Here is a 17274-nt window from a genome sequence, read left to right on the forward strand (position 1 = left end):
TATTACAATTTTTGTTCACCAGCTTTCAAAAAATAAACAAGCCATCCCATATGTTTCTCTCTATTTATCTATTTTTTTATTATTATTTTTAAAGGCAAGGATGCCCTATGGGGAAAACTAGATCAAGAAAGCAGAGCATCTGTTTAAAGCAATGTTTCCCAAAGTACAGGCTATAATTCCAGGACTTAGAAATAGCATTTGCAAGCCAAATGATAAGTCAGCTGTAAAAATAAAGCTCGTGAGCCCAAGACTGAAATTGGAAGTGGATTCCCCAGCAAAGCACATCTGAGAAGAGCTAGTTTAGAAATACAGAAATCAAGAAATCGATTACAGCTGGCTGGCTCATGAGATTCCCTTTTGCCCTCAAGTTTTTATACCTGACATCACTCTCCGTAAGGGCACCTTGGCCATAAGAACACTGTTTGCAACTGAATAGGGGAGTAGTGCGACACTAAGAAATTTTGCATCCCACACCCCTGCCAGTGCATGAGGATGCACAAATACAAACAATTTCATTTTTACGTGGGTTTTGCAGATACCTAAATTCTTACCTCTTCTCCCTTGCCCAGCTAAAGATACTGCATATGCATTTTAGAATATAAGGAGTACATTCCCTTGCTTCTCTGTCAATACTGTGGCATTATACCTGTAAGAATATCTGCAGAGGTCTCCCACAACTGTTTTACTTTCCTCCTACAGCCCTATCAAAAGCAGAGGAAAGGGCTATTGTGTTGGCTTCTATTACATAGAAATCTCTCAGGCAAGAGATGCCATCGGCTCTACCACCTTGGAGTAGCAGAATTATGTACAGAAACACACCCCAGTCTCTTTTAATATCTTTGTCCATAAACCTCAGAAATAAACCTTCTGGAACTGCCCATAATAATGGAACAACCCCAAAGTCCACTAGAGAGGCATTCATGTCTAGGCAAATCCCAAACAAATTTCTCCTTTCAGAGTTTCAGCCAAGGACAAAAATCCTCAATTAGGCTATTTTACAACCACTTGGAAAGGGAGACTTTTTACATCCAGATAATTTAATGTTTATGTGGAGTAACACAGAATGATAGTCTTCGTTCTGAACTGAGCTCATACATGAGCAGCAGAAGTATGAGGCTGCTAAACTACGTGAGATACTTATTTGCAATTCCCAAAATAAAAGTTTCAGGTTCAAAATGCCTTCAAAAAGCTGGATTTCCAAGAAAAGCAGACACTCAGTTAATTCTTCAGGGACATCTTTTTCTAGTGAAAAAGCAGAGATGAACAGATCCAAAGCGAAAGAACACATCACCACGAGATCTATGTTCTATGCTGAGTGCTCCATGAAGCACACTTACTTAAGGCTTTTCTAGTACCCCAGTAACAACCAGAAATTTTCTCCTTACAAGGCACTGTGCTGACTTCTACATATAACAGGGTGAACACTTACTATGCTGAAGTTTTCTTCACAAACATCTGTAACAGACCTTATGGTGTGGCCCAGGCTGCCACTAAGGATTATACCACTCTCCTACATCCAAACCTCTTCCCCAGAGTTATTTGCAGTGCCAGAACATGTGTGTCCATTCCCATCCGCTCAAAGTCGACGTGCCACCAGTATTGCAGGCACTAGTGACAAGAAGGACAATCAAAAAAACAAGGAGTTTCGTAAGCCAGAGAACCAGCAAAGCATGATTTCCTCTGGGTACTTGTCTTACAGTTGGATTCCTTCTTTGCCGACTAAGGTGACAGCTCCAATTGAAGTTTTTCCTCAGAGGTGAGAGTCACAGCCACATGGATCACAGAATCACAGAATGTCAGGGATCGGAAGGGACCTCGAAAGCTCATCCTGGCTCATGGTCATCCTGCTGTCCCCAGGACCCCCAGGTCCCTTTCCCTACACTGCTCACTGATGCCCTGATGTCCAACAAGGCAGAGGAGTGAGGGGCGCATTCATCTTACAGCCACTCCTCAACAGAGCTCAAAAAGCACTGGGAAGCTTTGGAATACAATCAGTTCCGTGACACACTCCATTTCCAGTTACAGATGGCAGCCTCACCTGTCACTCCATCTCTCAGTAAATCACGGTGTATTCATCGGAGGCAGATGGAAGATGACTGGAATAGGGAGCTCCTAGTGCCAGCAGCTGAGGATGGGGTGTCCTCACCCGAGATCACTGCCTGGACAGCTGGGAGCAGGAACCACCTCAGACAGCTGACTTCATCTGTTCGGGTCATCACCCCAAAAACGATGCCTTGTCCTGCCTCTGTCCAGTGTCTGTGCCTTACGGTCTCCAAGAGGCATCAGATCCTTACACAGTTTATTCCCACACCACTTAGATAAAAGCAGTTCCAGAGGCTACGAGCAGTTATCATGATCGGTTTGAAACAAGCAACCATTCAGAACTTCTCTAGATTTCAACTAGGCTTAATTTCTGCCAATACAACTGCACACCTGAACAGTCATTACCTGGACATATTTTTTTCTTCCAAAGCAAAGAAAGATAAAACAAACAACAAATAATAGGAAGCTAAAAGGTACTGTTAAATACTGCTTGCTATACCATTTATTTAATTTTGACAACACTTGCGAAACTCTGCATAGGTCTGTACATCAAATAAGACTCCTTTCTCCAAAAACAGGCAACAGCGTATGTAAAACCTAGGAGTAGAAGAAGGAAGAAAACAGAGTTTAGATTACCGCTAATCAGACTGGTCTTTAGACTTAGTAATGAATATACGTGGGAAGTTACTATCATTTCAGTAAAGAAAAGCCTGCTTACAGTCACTTACATAGGCTTCACTTAGTTCATGCACAAGAACGGTGGAGGTTGGAGGGAGAACATCACTTTGCACATCTGGTTTTAATGAATAGCTTGTTATTTTTACAAATGAATACACTTACTTTGTGGACATTAAAGAGCATCATACCTGCTTATCTACCAATAAGATAGTTTACTCAACTAAGGGTTTTGCTGTCTTGCCTTACGCATGACAAACTGATGTTTAATGCATTTCTCTAACCCTACATAACACTAATCACCACACTTTTACCACCTGACATATTCATAACAATTTTCATCGGTTCATAAAACTGTGACAGCTGCTTTTTCTCAACTGCCATCTCTGCCCAAAACTTACAAACCAGCCCATATTCTGTCAGTCTGAATAGAGTCTGCAACTGGAACTTGGCCAACCTCAAATCTAGTTCCTGCCTGCCTGCACCAGCTACGAAATGCCCAGAGGAGAAAGATCAAATCACTTTTGCCACAGGAAGATCCGCTTACCCTTTAACAAAGCATTATTTTACAATTGTTCTCTCTATGCTGAGGGATTTCCAGTAGGTAAAGCCTTAATATAAACCAGTCTCCTCCAAGAGGTTTAAAGTACAAAGCAGCAATATACGATCAGAGGCCAATTCCCGAATTGAATTTAAAGTCACACTGAACATAATGAACTAGGAGGGTACGCTGAGCTTGACTTAGACGCTGCTAATCACTTAAACCCTAGCTTAAGTGCTCACAGAGGGAACTGTACTTGATATTTTCTAGTGTTCCTGCATCCTTACATGGGAAGGTATTTGCGATATTACACCAGCCTCTGTATGCTGGAAACTCAAAACTTGCAATAAAATTAGATATATAGCACTCAAGTATTGCAGCTGGAAGTGCGATTGTGCAACCAAAGAGATAAGGCAGGGCTGAGCCAGCAATGTAACCAAGTATTTTGTGCTTAAGCATGGAAAGTAAGGCACAAAACAGGAGTCAAAAGTTAAGGCTTTTTTTGCTCTGACAGCAAGCAGACCGTGAAAATACTGCAAAAAATGGCATATTTATCTCTCAAAGGTAAAAGGAGGTACGTATTTTGCGGTTTTGGGAAAGCTCTGTCAAAGTCTTTAAACGGGTACAGAGGCTCACTACCAAAAAGGGTTCCTTAAGAAATGCTCTCAGAATTATGGAAAAAACTGTCAGTGAACATCCCTAAAAACAAATGAGCGGTTTGTGCTCTCTATCCCAGCACCTTCAGCAAGACATCCTACCTAAGAAAAAAACAAACAAAAAAATCTCACCACAGTCAACAAGCCAAAAGCATCGCAGCTCCCACAGCCACTGTCCACAGAGCTCCTGCCACCTCCGGGGACACCGGTACCATGCCAAGAGCAGCTGGCTGGCCAGTGGTGTTTAAAGGCATCTCTCATGTCTTAGACTTTTCATTAGTCCAGTGAAGACTAGCTAAAAACAAAAGACGAGTAAAAAAAAAAAAACCCACGCAAGACTGATCTGTTTGGCCATTGCCAAAGTGCCTTCTCCAGAGTTAGCTCTGATGGGAGAAGTTCCTCAGCTGTTCATGCCAACCAAAGCTTGTCTAGATCTGCTCTAGGACCAAATTGTTCCATTCGCCTAAACTGCTGGTAGTTTCTTGGCGAAAACCACTGAGGCACTGACAGTGCATTTCATTAAATCTTTAGAATCAGATGAGGGAAGACTTTTACAAAGAAATCCTCCATCTCCACTGCTGTTCTGCCAGAGGGGCTACAGACCCGCAGCAAGGTGTAACCTCTCCCACCACACACATGGTTCTGGAACAGGACTTCTGCCCACAGGCTCAGACTAAAGGCCACACACTAAACTCCTGAATTCAAAACTCACTCCCTGACACACTGGGAAAACATTCCAGCAAATTTTAAGATTCAAAGTAGGCCTCAGACATCCGCTAGCAGAAAGGTTAGGACAGCTACAAGGTCATGAATCCTATCTAGTGCGAAAGTATTTCTCTCCAATGCCAAAATGATTTTTGAATTCAACTATTAAGTTTCACAGCTGTTTGCTCCCAGAGGGCAAGCATGGACTAGGAGGAAGGCAAGCTGAAAGTACAGCAACATTCTGGTTTATTAGTCCATGTTCCACAAAAAACACAGTTATCTGTGAGATGCTGAACACAGGCCATGCAGGGAAGCAGAATCGTACAGCTCTTAGTACCTTTCAACAGCTTGGTCTTTCCTACAAAAGGAAGACATACGCACACTCCTCCTGTTTCAAAGGCTATGACTCCACCATTACTAAATCAGACATCAACAATCAAAATAAAGTCATGCTGTTGCACGTGAAGAAATACAGCTGTGCTTTTATCAGAGTTTCAGCCCATTAACTCCTGTGGTCAGACTAAACAGCTCTTTCACTCTTCCTAAAGGCACGTGCTAGAGAGTTTGCACATTTGGTCTCTAGTTTATTTGTAATACACAAGAGGAGATTTAAGCTTTTATATGCTTCAATTTGTTTAGTTTACTTTCATACAGTGACTAATCGTCTTCAGTCAGAACCACTTTGTCTTTATCCACAACATTCACATGCCTTAAGAAGATGCACCTCATAAGTTTGAAGCCTACCTGTTTAGGCGTTATTAAAGCCATCCAGTTTGAAGAATAAAATTATTTCATGACAGTTTATGAACTTGCTGGATTCTAAAATTAAGACACCATCCATATTTGAGGGTGAAGAGTAATATGAAAGCCTACTAAACGCATCACTACAGTAGAATATAGAGGTTGCCTTCCAAAAGTGTTTATTGGTTAGAAAGACCATGCCAAGACTTCTCCTGTGTCCGCAATTCCTTGAATGTAAAGAGGAAAAAGGAGAATTTTGCAACAACAGGCATCAGTTAACATTACAATACTCAAGAAGGGGATCATGTTTCTTGGCCTTCTCCTTTTTAACATACTATGTGTCAACAGCCTCTAACTTTTTTTGCCTGTCCCCGTTCCTTTGGGCAGGCAACACAGTAAACTGACAGTTCAAGTTAGCACTTGTCTTGCTGGGCAACTGGGTGCTTCTGTCTCTGTTTAATAAAATTACTTGCTACAGAGTAATGTAGCTATTTCATAGGTAACATAAGCAATAAATATGACAGATGAACATTAGGTCTTTATTGCCAAATACTTCATGAGGGCCCATGTGGTCTTCATACCGTTCCCCAGCACAGGAAGCCGCCTGCTACATTAAATTAGGAACGGTCGCACATTTGGTTCATCCTCCTTGACACATTGCTAGTTTTATCTATAGCGAGGTCATGATACGCAGTGTGCCTAAGTCCAACATTAAAGATGGGGAAAAAAAAAAAAACACAAACAAAAAACCCACCAAACAAAAAAAACCCACACCACTTAAAGTAAATCACTTCCAGAAGCACAAACATGCTTTCCCTTCCCACAGGAGAAAGAAATTGCTATTGATAGAAGCACACCTAACAGGTCCTTCAGCAGTCAGCACCTTCATATCCTGCCAAAGCAAATTCAGCTCATCTCAAAACCACTTTGCTTTTAATACAACAAACTCTTCAGCACTGTAGATGTTGTCTGCATCCATTTTCACAACTGCTGTTTATAATCGCTTTTGTCTACACGACATTTCTGTTGTGAAACAGAGGAAAGCTTTTAGCCAAATTGTACTTTCTTCAGCAGGAGCTGCTGCTATGAAGCTGCATGGACGATTCTGACCGACCTCACAGGATTTCATCATCTAGCCTTGGAAGAACTGAAAACTTCAGTGCAAAACAGCCAATACCTGCTTTTACAGCTCAGAACCTCCCTATATTTAGGAATAGAAGTTCTACTAATCAGAACAAGTAAAAGCGACATCTAGACAATGCAAGCCCAGTGTCACCAGTTTCACATATCATGCATAACCCAGGCATATTAAAATGCCGTGTCCCTCAGTAACAAGTCCCCAAAGGCTGAATGTTCATATTACATATGTTGAGGCTTCGCTGTGCAAAGATCATCTTCTTGTACCTTAACGTCCATTAACTCTAGGCACGAGTGCTATTTGTGGGAAGGGCGGTAGAAAGTTGTTTATTTTGAAGAGTCAGCCAAACCCAAACCCAGCCCTGCTCCAGCTGTTCCCCCTGCACAACCACAGCACACTCACCTGCTGCTGTGGAAGCCCCTTCTGCTCTTGCTTGTACTATTCCCTTAATATGAGGACTGAGACCTATTCTAAGCCACTGAGTAATAGGATTAAAACAGTCTAATCCCAGATGTTACTTACAGTTTCCCTGAGAAGTTACAAATCAGTCCCCCAAAGTATGTGAACGATGCTATAATCTCAAGACCCGATACTAACCAGCAGATGTCTAAAAAATAAGAGGCAAAGGTAAGGAAGGCATAAAATTCTGAAGTGCATCCTGTCAAGGGGGAAACAAGTCATCTAAAAGAAAAGCTGGACCCCTCCAACACAGTATTAGCATGTGCAGGTGATAAAAGTGAAAAATGCAAGGACATCATTTAGTGATGTATTTATGAAACAAACAACCTGAGCAGCTTTGCCTTAGAACTCTCTGGAAGCGGGCATGCTCTCTATGCCAGCGTCCCCGTTCCTGTCCCTCAAGATTTAAGCTTGTGACAAATCACGTGAAAGCTTTTCAGTGGTGACCTTCAGATAGAGAGAGAATAAACATAAGGATATTTCCTGATAAAAGGAAAAGCATCCTCCATACAAATGAGATTTAGAGTACAAGCACAAAGTACACCTGGAAACCAACTAGAGTTTCTGCTTCAAGCTGGGAGCTCAGATGGAATCCTCCTCTACTTCGCTTGCTTTGCCAACTAGAGGAAAACAAGCCGCAAGTGGAACTGTGCAGAACAACCCAACACAACTCCAGCGACATCATGAGAAGCGCTTCTACTAAACACAAAGAATGCAACTGTACAACACGCTAGAGGAGTCTCCTTGTGAAGGTTTCATGCCCATACTCATCACGGATACTCAAGACAAATTCAGAGCCAAAACATGTGCAGACAACAGCAAGATGACAAACAACACAAGACGACTGCTGGTTCAGCCTACCTAAACAGCTGTTGCCCACAGGCACGTCTGTAGTATTTTGCAAACAGTTGTAAAACTTCTCTGCTGGTCCTCTGAACTAATAAACTACCTTCAGCAAGGTGTGTTGGCTCGGGCACAGTGCCAGGCCACACTCACACAGCTTCTCATTAGCTTAAAGGAAAAGAAGGTTGCATCTTAAAGTATCGAGCTATGTGCTATCGCTATTGAGGAATAAGGGCAGAGCAAGTTAGAGAGCAGTATGAACTCCATTTAAAAAATGAGTAAAAACCAGACATAATTTAGTTTGAACTGGATAATAAAAAGTTCCTGACTTCTTAGGAAAAATCTGTTCTCAAGCAACCTTGTAATCACAGTTGAAAAACAGCCTGCTGTTAAGATGGAGCAAGAAATGGCTCAAGCAAGATGCTGCTTTCAGCAGCAACAACAACAACAACCTTAATAGCCTAGAAAGCAATTTCTAGTTTTATATGCATATTTTTAAGTAGAGTCAAGTGGACTCTCACAGCATCTACTCATTTATAAATTTCAACTGAAAATGGAAAACTATGCGTCCCTAATTATGCCAAGATCGGAAAGGAGCAGCTATTTGGTTCTACGAGGGAAGTGCATCAGTCAAAGGCAACGGCGCCTTACATTTCTCAGACTTGTTTACTCAGAGTATACAGTTCATTTCCGATATCTTAAGAAAAATTTTTCATCTTCACTTGGACATGTGCAACCCACTGCCTGTACATGCCAAAGGGATTACAGTTTAACTTCCAGAATGCACTCAGTTTCCTTTCTATAACAAGCATTAAACATGCAGATGTTTGATGCTCTGATTTGCTTCAACGAATACAGATTTTTGCTTCTAGAGTTTGAAGTTTCTGCTTTCTGATTTTACACTGGTATCAAGATGCTGTGAACAAAGCCCACAGCTGGATACGAATCTGTACCCTGAGAAAGTCAGAAGTACCCCAAGGAATAGGATAGTTGCAGAAAACCAACTCAGATATGTTTTCTTTCTTAGCTTAAATGAAGCAAAACCATTTCTCTGTGCAGGCATTTACAAGCTTTCACTGAAAAATCCACTGAAAAAAAATCTTTCCTCAAATATAACCCTTTCTACTATTTTTTTTTTCTACACTGCAGTTAATGTTCTATTCAGACACAATACTTTCGGTGTTTGATTAATATACTTGCAAGCTCTGAACTGGCACTGATCACATATTCTCAATACTCAGCATACAAGATCCATCATGAACTAAGCACAAGACATAAAGGTCTCCAAGAAGCCGCTGTCAATATCAAATAAAAAAATAAATCCGTTTCTCCAGAACAGCAGCCTTCAAGCTATGACTGTTGAAGCAAATGATTCTCAGAGAGAATCATGACCTTGAATGTATTTAATGGGTGGCTACCATTATTTGCTATAGACACTCCTTTAAATAAAGCCTGAAGTCCATTTTTAAATAAGGCTCAAAAGCAGAACCCAAGTCATCTGAGCAGTTTCACCATATTATCTACACCATATAGTACAGAAAAAAAAAAAAAAAAAAATCACAGAATCATTAAAAAAAGCTCCAACTTGATATTGAACAATGTTAAGTGCAACATAAGTTGCCAGTTTAATGAAATAGTCAGGACGACCCTCCCGCTGCATTTGGTCCATAAACAGAGTAAACAGCTATCAAGGACAGAGAGACCATATCGCATCTGCATTTGTCAACACTACCGAAAAACTGCATCGGCTTCTTCCTGAACTGCACAGCAAGAAATTCACAAACGAGTTCCATGAGAAGCCACACAGGCAAGTTAAAAACTGGAAATGTGCTTAAAAGGAAGAAACACTTCAGGAACTTTATTTAGCCCAAGGAGGCAGTAGTTAAGGAGCAACTTAGATTCATCACAGAAAGCCTGTATGAGAAACAGGTGTCTAAAAATGCAGGTCCCTTCAGAGGAACACAAAAAGACATGTCCGAAATTTAAATTTACTCCAAGTATAAAGTGGTCTGTCAATCAGAACAACTTCTCAGAGGTTACTGTAGAATTTCCTACTATGCGGTGGGTTGACTCTGACTGACGCCAGGTGCCCACCAAAGCCACTCTATCACCCCCCTCCTCAGCTGAACAGGGTGGAGAAAATATAACAAAAGGGTCATGGGTCGAGATACGGACAGGGATATCACCCAGCAATTACCATCACAGGCAAAACAGGCTTGACTTGGGAAAATTAGTTTGATTTATTACCAATCAAATCAGAGTAACATCATGAGAAATAAAACCAAATCTTAGTAAAACACACTACACTTACATGCAACACACCTATTAGAAACCCCCTCCCAAACTCCTTAGAATTGGTTGTAATGCACCACTTTGAAAGCACATAACGTCACGTATAAAATCCTTTCATCGCTAGAGATCTCAGCCATTGACTAAAACTGACGCTGCTTTGGTATTCCTCCTTCAACTGACATCATTTTCATCAAGTTTCTGAGAAGTTAAAGCTGCACCATGCAGTCCCAAAGGAAGAGAGATGGAACAGCCCCAAGCTTTCAGTGAAAACCGAAACAAATTCTTCAAAATGCAATTCAAGTCGGGGGGAAAAAGGGGCACTGGGAGGACGGGGATGGGACATACGGCTCAAGACACTAACTAGGTTAGTCCAATGGAGGTTACTGACAAACAACCCACCAACACCCTGACACCCTGCTCAGGTACTTGCTACTGTATTCAGTATCCCCTTCAAAACTCCCTCCAGCTCCACGTTCCAGGAAAAAAATATAACAGGGCATTACTTTGATGGGACTTCAAACACAGCTTTTTGTTTGTTTGTTTTTCCTTTTTCCAAAAAAAATAAAATACTAATGTTTCTGCTTCACCAAGAAACCCACAGCCTTTTGTGAACAGATGATGCTACGAGCAGATGCGCACAAGCAGATTCACAATCAAGCAGATGATCTCCTCTTTACCAGCCATCTTGACCTGCCTGGCTTGATCTACATAAACTGTTTTTATTCACTACAACACTGATTATGTAAACCTCGACAAAAATCTTAACCAAACATGCACTTCCACATCGCTGACAGAAAATATGTAACAGACTACTGGGAGAAGGTTATTAGAAAGGTATTTGCTGCAATGACTGACTTCGGATGCCTCAGGCTTTACCCTTTGATCATATTAACGTGCAGACAAGCGATCAGAACTATTGCGAGACAATACAGGAACATGTTCTGGTGGGAGAACTACCCACTGCCAAAAGAACGCCTTCCCCTTGATTTAAAGGCCAAGTATACAATGACCCTACTTTAATACTGCTAAAACAGACTAAAAGCAAAAAAGAAAGTTTTGCCATCTTAAAAGCAGGACTCTCAGCAGTTTGCCAGGTGTGCCAATTCCTTTGTTCATCACCCTTTTCACCACCTAATTCAAAAGTCTCACAGCTCAAGACAGAAGTTATTCATCAACATCACAACCAACGCTTTTCCCCCCGCCCCCCCTCTAAAACCACACACGTCTGAAAAGAACTTTAAAAAAACATATCTAGCTGCGATGTCGCTCTATCAATTCGAATCAAGCAGTTGTAGCCAGAGCTGCGATGCGACGCTTCTGCTGGTCCACAGGTCTCAGTGTCGCTATGGGAAGGAGAGCAGATTTACATTGTCTTATTTAAATGGAGCTCCAGATTACAAGATGTTAATATAAAACAGGTATTAAGAATTTTTTTTTTTTTTTAGAATACTGAACAGATGCTTAAGCTGTTCCAAGAGTTCCTAGTCACAAATGTTGAGTCACCAAAGAGAGAGACGTTCGTATTATTTATGGCACTACATGCAACACTGAAGACATCTCCGATTGGAAATGCAGTCATCAACTCCTAAAGTGTCAAACGGATCGTAAACCCCCAATCTTCAGTCCAAAAATGGAAAATGTAGTTACTGAAGTCATGGCATTTCCTGGACTGTTTCTGTCACGTCTACCTATTTCTACATCCCATCCACCAAGCACAGTGTGTCAATACGCTGTGTCAGCCACTGCCCTATTGTCTCAGTGCAGCCTATAGACACGTACAATTCAGCTGCCAGTTTGCAGATTTCTCGTTCATAATTGTACTACAAGGACAAGAGGATTTGTTTGCTTTTTTTAGTATGTGTAACTCCCAGAAGATATAACCTCAGTAGTTTTAGAGAACAGCTGATACTCAAATAAAATTAAACTCAGTCTTGTAAAGTTTATTTACATTTTATTGGCATGTTTCAATACACAGCAGTGAAGATCAAGGCCTCTGGTAGAACCAATAAGCTGCGATCAATGCATTTCCATATTAAAGGAAAAGCACACCAGACTTTGCTAGGTTAAGATCAGAGCCAAAACATTTCATACTTCTGTACTTTCAACTGCTGCTAAAAATAGTAAAACAACAGAAAGGAAAATGCTTCCAGCTGTGCACAAAAAAGCCTCTGCGGCAAAACATCAATTTATGCACTCTAATTTTATTAAAGATTCAACATTACACTATGACTTGATTGTCACGGACAGTGCTGCACAGCTGGGGTTACCCTCCATTTCCACAATTGAAAAGGCAAGAATGTTCTTTATTAAATTTAGTTTGATATGGATATTTCTCCCGAATCGAGTTACTCTACTTAAATTCATGTCTTTCAAGTGCCACGCTCACGGTAATAGCTGCATTTTATTCCATGGTAACTGTATCTTGACCTAGTCTCGTGATATGAAACATTGAGCATCCGCTAAGGAAAAAAGGTTCACCATTGGACACCGGAGTACCCAGTCTCCACTGCTGTTTTTATTTGCTCCCAGCGATTCAAACAGAGTTGAACACAGCTCTTTATGAAACTACTTGACCAAAACAAAACAAACAAAAACCCTAACAAAGGAGAATAAGGTTTTCTACGACCTTGCAGCAAATACGTAACAGATTCTGGGGGAGGCTCAATAACACAGCAAGGCTGTAACTGTTCTGCTTCACGGCTGGCTTGAAACCTTCCTGTCCTATTTATTACTAAAAATTATTCAATTAACCATATGTTTCTCCATATTAAACTATCAAAATCAAGCATCTCTTAGAAGGTTCACAAGGGCTCTCAGCAAGCACGGCTTAGACGCGTCTCCCTCATCTGCTTCTACTGCGTTCAGCAGAAAGGCTTCCAGCTTTAACAGCAGGGCAAGAACATAATACCAAGAGGATTACTCGAAGATCCGCACCAAGCTGAGAAAATAAACATTTGCGCTACGAATCTGAATATAAGCGCTTCACCCTCCTACTACCCCCTCCCGCTTTTCCTCCCAGTTCCAAAGTCATCTCCCCTGCAGCCCGGCCCTGGGAGCGGGGGGAGAAGCCGAGAGGGGCAACTCGGTAACCGGCTGCGGCCGCCCGGGGCCGGGGGGAGGACGGGCCCGGGGGGAGGACGGGGCCTCAACCCCGCGCAAAGTTTCTCTCCGACCCGCCGCCGCAGCCCCCGGTGCCCCCGACACCCCTCCCCGCTCCGAACCACCGGAGCCGCAGCTCCCCCGGCGGGGACGGGACATGCGGCCGCCCCCCCCCGCCCCCCGCACCTCATCTCCCGGCGGGGAAAAGCAGGAAGCGCCGCGTCCCCCTCACCCCAACCCACCCACCGCCCCCTCGCCGCGGGTCTCGCCTCTCGCCGCTCCCCCCGCCTCACGGCCGGCCCTCGCCGCCGCGCTCCCGGCGCCCGTCCGCAGCGCTCACCCCAGCACCACCAGCTCCCCGTACTTGACGGGCTCCTTGTTAGGCGCGCAGTGCTCCTCCTGGCTGGGGGAAAACATGGGGGCCGCCGCGCAGTACAGCCGGGGCCGCCGCTACAGACCCATCCGCCGCCGGGCAGCCGGTCCCGAGCGGGCTCGGCGCTGCGCCCCGCACTGAGCCGCCGGCCGCCCGGCAACGGCCACTACACCCGGGGCGGGGGGGGGCCGGGGGGAGGAGCGCTGAGGGGGACGTACCAACTCGCCTCGGCAGGGGGTGGGAGGAGCAAAGCGGCCCCGCCCCTCACCCCCCCGCCCCCCCGCTCTCATTCACCCCTGCGGAGGGGGCGCGCCGCGGCGCCCCGCCCTCTTCTCCGCACCCTGCTCCCCCCCCCTCACCGCCCGCCAGTGGTACGGCCTCGCTGTGTTATGTAAACATAGAGTAAAGGGGACGGGGCCGCTCTTAAAGGGGCCGCGCTCCGGCGGGAGGAGCGGGGTGCAGGGGGGGACTGGCTCACAGCGTGGGGTTCTAGATCACGTCCTGCCCCTGGCGGGTCTCTGGATGCCGGGCGGGGGTCTTTAGACCCACAGCTGCCTGGAGGCCTGGTTCTAGATCACCTGGGGCTGGGGCACCTCCTGTCTGGGCTGCAGGTGCTAGATCAGTTCAGGGTTCTAGATCACATCAGGGTTCTGGATCATCCCCAGGGATTTCAGGTCACGTCCTGTTTGGGAGGGTGGTTCTGGGCTACCTGCAGCTGGGTTGGGGCTCTAGAGCACCTCCCTGTGGTTCTAGATCACTGCAGAGCTCTGGATTCTGTCCAGAGAGCTCCTGTGTCACCTCCTGCCCCAGAAGGGGGAGTCCGGGCCACCACCTGCCTCCTACACCTTCCCCGCAGTCTCCAGCTTGGTGATCTCGAGCAGCAGGGCCGCCATCACCTTAAATTTCAAAAAAAAAAAAAAAAAAAAAAAAGTAGATTCAGACTAGATATAAGGAAGAAATTTTTTATTATGAAGGTGGTGAGAGCCTGGCCCAGGTTGGCCAGAGAGGTGGTGGCTGAACCATCCCTGGAGACATCCCAGGCCAGGCTGGACGGGGCTCTGAGCAACCTGAGCTGGTGCAGATGTCCCTGCTCATGGCAGGGGGGGCACTGGGGGAGCTGGGGAGGGCCCTTCAACCCAAACCATTCTATGATTCTATGATTGTGGCCAAGAAATGACTTCCCTCCAATCTCTCATCCCTACATGAGGAAGGAGCTGTAGAGCCCATCTTCTGGACTCTTCTCTCCATTGTCTTCTTCCGAGGCTGCAAAAATGTCCCGTCCCCCCCGCACCCCGTCACCTTTGCTCTTCAGGAAGAGCTTTACAAAGCTGGCGCTTTTCAATACTCCGACTCATCTCTCCAGGCACAACTACCGTCTCGAGCATTACAGGTCTGCTCCAAAGCTGGGCTGGGGCTGCTTTAGTCCTTCCAAAAACTTAATTTCCAATAAAAAAGTAGGAAAAAGTCATGAATGAAAGCAGGCGACCACAGTGTTCCCGAGCCCATGTCCTCTCCCTGAAAACCCACAGCCTGCGATGCTCAAGCGCAAACGCATTTTCGCTCCATTGCTGACAGATTTAGGCGAGATAAGTCATTACATCAAAAAATCAGCGGGCAGGCAGGCGTCCGGGGGCACCTGCCCAGACACCAAGGTCTCATGCAATGCAAAACTGGGCTGAAAAGGCATCAGGGTGCAAAAAAAAATCCTGAACTTTTGACAGTGACTTCCAAAGACTTTCCCGCTCAGCCCGTCGCTGCTTCGGCATCTCCCCCAACACTCGGAGATTAATTTCCATTCTTCTCGCTACGCAACGCAAGCACAAAGCCAACAAAGATTAGCTCGACATCGATCTGCGTCGAGGATGGAAATTCTCATTAGCTGCTATTTGAGGTCTCCAACCTGGGAGCCCATTAACGAAGACAAAGGTAATTGCAGCGGCCACGCTGCTCCTGGCCTTCACCAAAAAGCATCTCCCGGGCTGGCACAGTCAGACTCGGGATCGAGTCCTGTTCCTTCTGCTGAAAGCTTTCCCTCTGCCTGAAATTGCATTTAGCTATTAATTTTCCCGCTAATGTTATTTTTCTGTCGTTTCTGGTGAAGAGGTGAAATGGAAAAACCCAATCTCGTAGGGCTGCAAAATGGAGATCTTCCCAGGGGCTGTGTGAAGAAGACAAGATTTTATTAAAGACAGTGAGCTGAATTATTACAGATTTATCTTCTTTATTGCCTTAACAAAATAGAAAAGAAAGCCGGGCTGTAAGTCACTGTCAAAGAAAACAAATAGGGCCTGGAAAACAGTGTGAAAAACAAACCTCCTGGCTGCATCCTCTTCAACTTCTCTCATTTCTCCCCCTAAAAGCAAGACCTTCACAGCAGCTTGGCTTTCGCACGGCATAAACAAATTTCAATACTCTTCCAAAAAACGCTCCCGAACAGCTCAGCTCAGCCAGGCTTCCCGTAAGTCCCATTAATGGAGCTGGATTTACAGCATCTTCTGCTGCTCCCCCAGCCCCCAATGGGGGACAAGGAAAGACCTCGAAGATCTGATTTTTCCCCTTTTACCCACTTTCTCATTTTCTAACACTACACTTTTTGGAGAACATGGAAAAGTTGCATAGAGCCTTGCGCGCGAGGCTCATAGCTGCAAGGTTCCGCACCCTTTTGCCAAGCCGGCGCATTTTTTTTTCAGCATGTGAACCAGCTCATTTGCTGTGTTTTTATACAGAACTGCAGAAATTGTTAACTGCAGAAAATGCGCTGGTTTGCACTGCTGAAAAAATTTATTAACTGCAGAAAATGCGCTGGTTTGCACTGCTGAAAAAACTTATTAACTGCAGAAAATGCGCTGGTTTGCACTGCTGAAAAAAAATATTAACTACAGAAAATGCACTGGTTTGCATTGGTGAAAAATAAAAGTGCAGGCCTGGAAAAAAGAGCCCAGTGGGATTGACAGAGGAGTATTTGCACCTGATGCATTCGTAGCAGGTGGATGAGCCGCAATGGGTTGAGGAGGAACCCCCCCACTACATACCTTTGGGGGGAGATGGTGAGATAACACTTGCCACTTGGGTTCGTGCATTATTTTTTTTTCCTTGGAGATGTACTTCATCTGTACATGTGCAATCTCTTCATTCTGCATCTCCCCACAGGGTATTTCAGGCTGACAAGCGAAGAAGGAGACTCAACCCCAGCCTCACAGGGTGTTTTAAGGGCTGCTGGGGCTTTTCTTCCCAAATCGCAGATTTTCTCATTGCAGTTTCCAAGGACCTGTTGCTCTCAGCATTGGAGACCTGCTTTTAATTTTTAAATTCCTAATTTTTGACTGAAGAAGCAGAGCAGGGAGCAGCTTTGCCATGCATCACACGGCTCCCCATCCTGCAGAGATCGCAGCCCCGAATCCCAGCACCGCTATTTCCTCCAGTTCCAAAAATTCCTTTTGCAACTGGTGCAAGCAACGCTTGGCTGGCATTTTTCCCTAAATCCATTGAAATAATTGAGAAAAGTACCCACAGCTGCATTCTGCTATTTTTCAACTCAAAATGCCTCGCGGTCTCGGATCAGGGATGGCTCAGCATGGCTTCTTAGGGGGGAAGAAGAGAGGTTTGCTTGTTTTCCCCTTGGAAGTGGGAATCGCAGATAACTTGTCAGAGTTCCTTCCAGACGACATTGGAGTTTGCTCCCAGGTTTAGCATGAGCAGCTGCTTGGCT

At 44.6% G+C, this 17274-nt stretch overlaps 1 protein-coding gene across 1 annotated transcript in view; it reads right to left on the minus strand.

Moving 5' to 3' along the window:
• The window catches only part of PELI2 (pellino E3 ubiquitin protein ligase family member 2), a 73297-nt gene extending 59610 nt beyond the window's left edge, over positions 1-13687 (minus strand). The window contains exon 1 of the mRNA XM_065636321.1: positions 13533-13687. Within this exon, the coding sequence (XP_065492393.1) occupies positions 13533-13609 (77 nt within the window). The 5' untranslated portion in view covers positions 13610-13687. The remainder of the gene's footprint in view (positions 1-13532) is intronic.
• Positions 13688-17274: the final 3587 nt, after the last annotated feature.

This window comes from Caloenas nicobarica, chromosome 5 (assembly GCF_036013445.1).
Source record: "Caloenas nicobarica isolate bCalNic1 chromosome 5, bCalNic1.hap1, whole genome shotgun sequence".
In the NCBI taxonomy this organism is placed as follows: domain Eukaryota; kingdom Metazoa; phylum Chordata; class Aves; order Columbiformes; family Columbidae; genus Caloenas; species Caloenas nicobarica.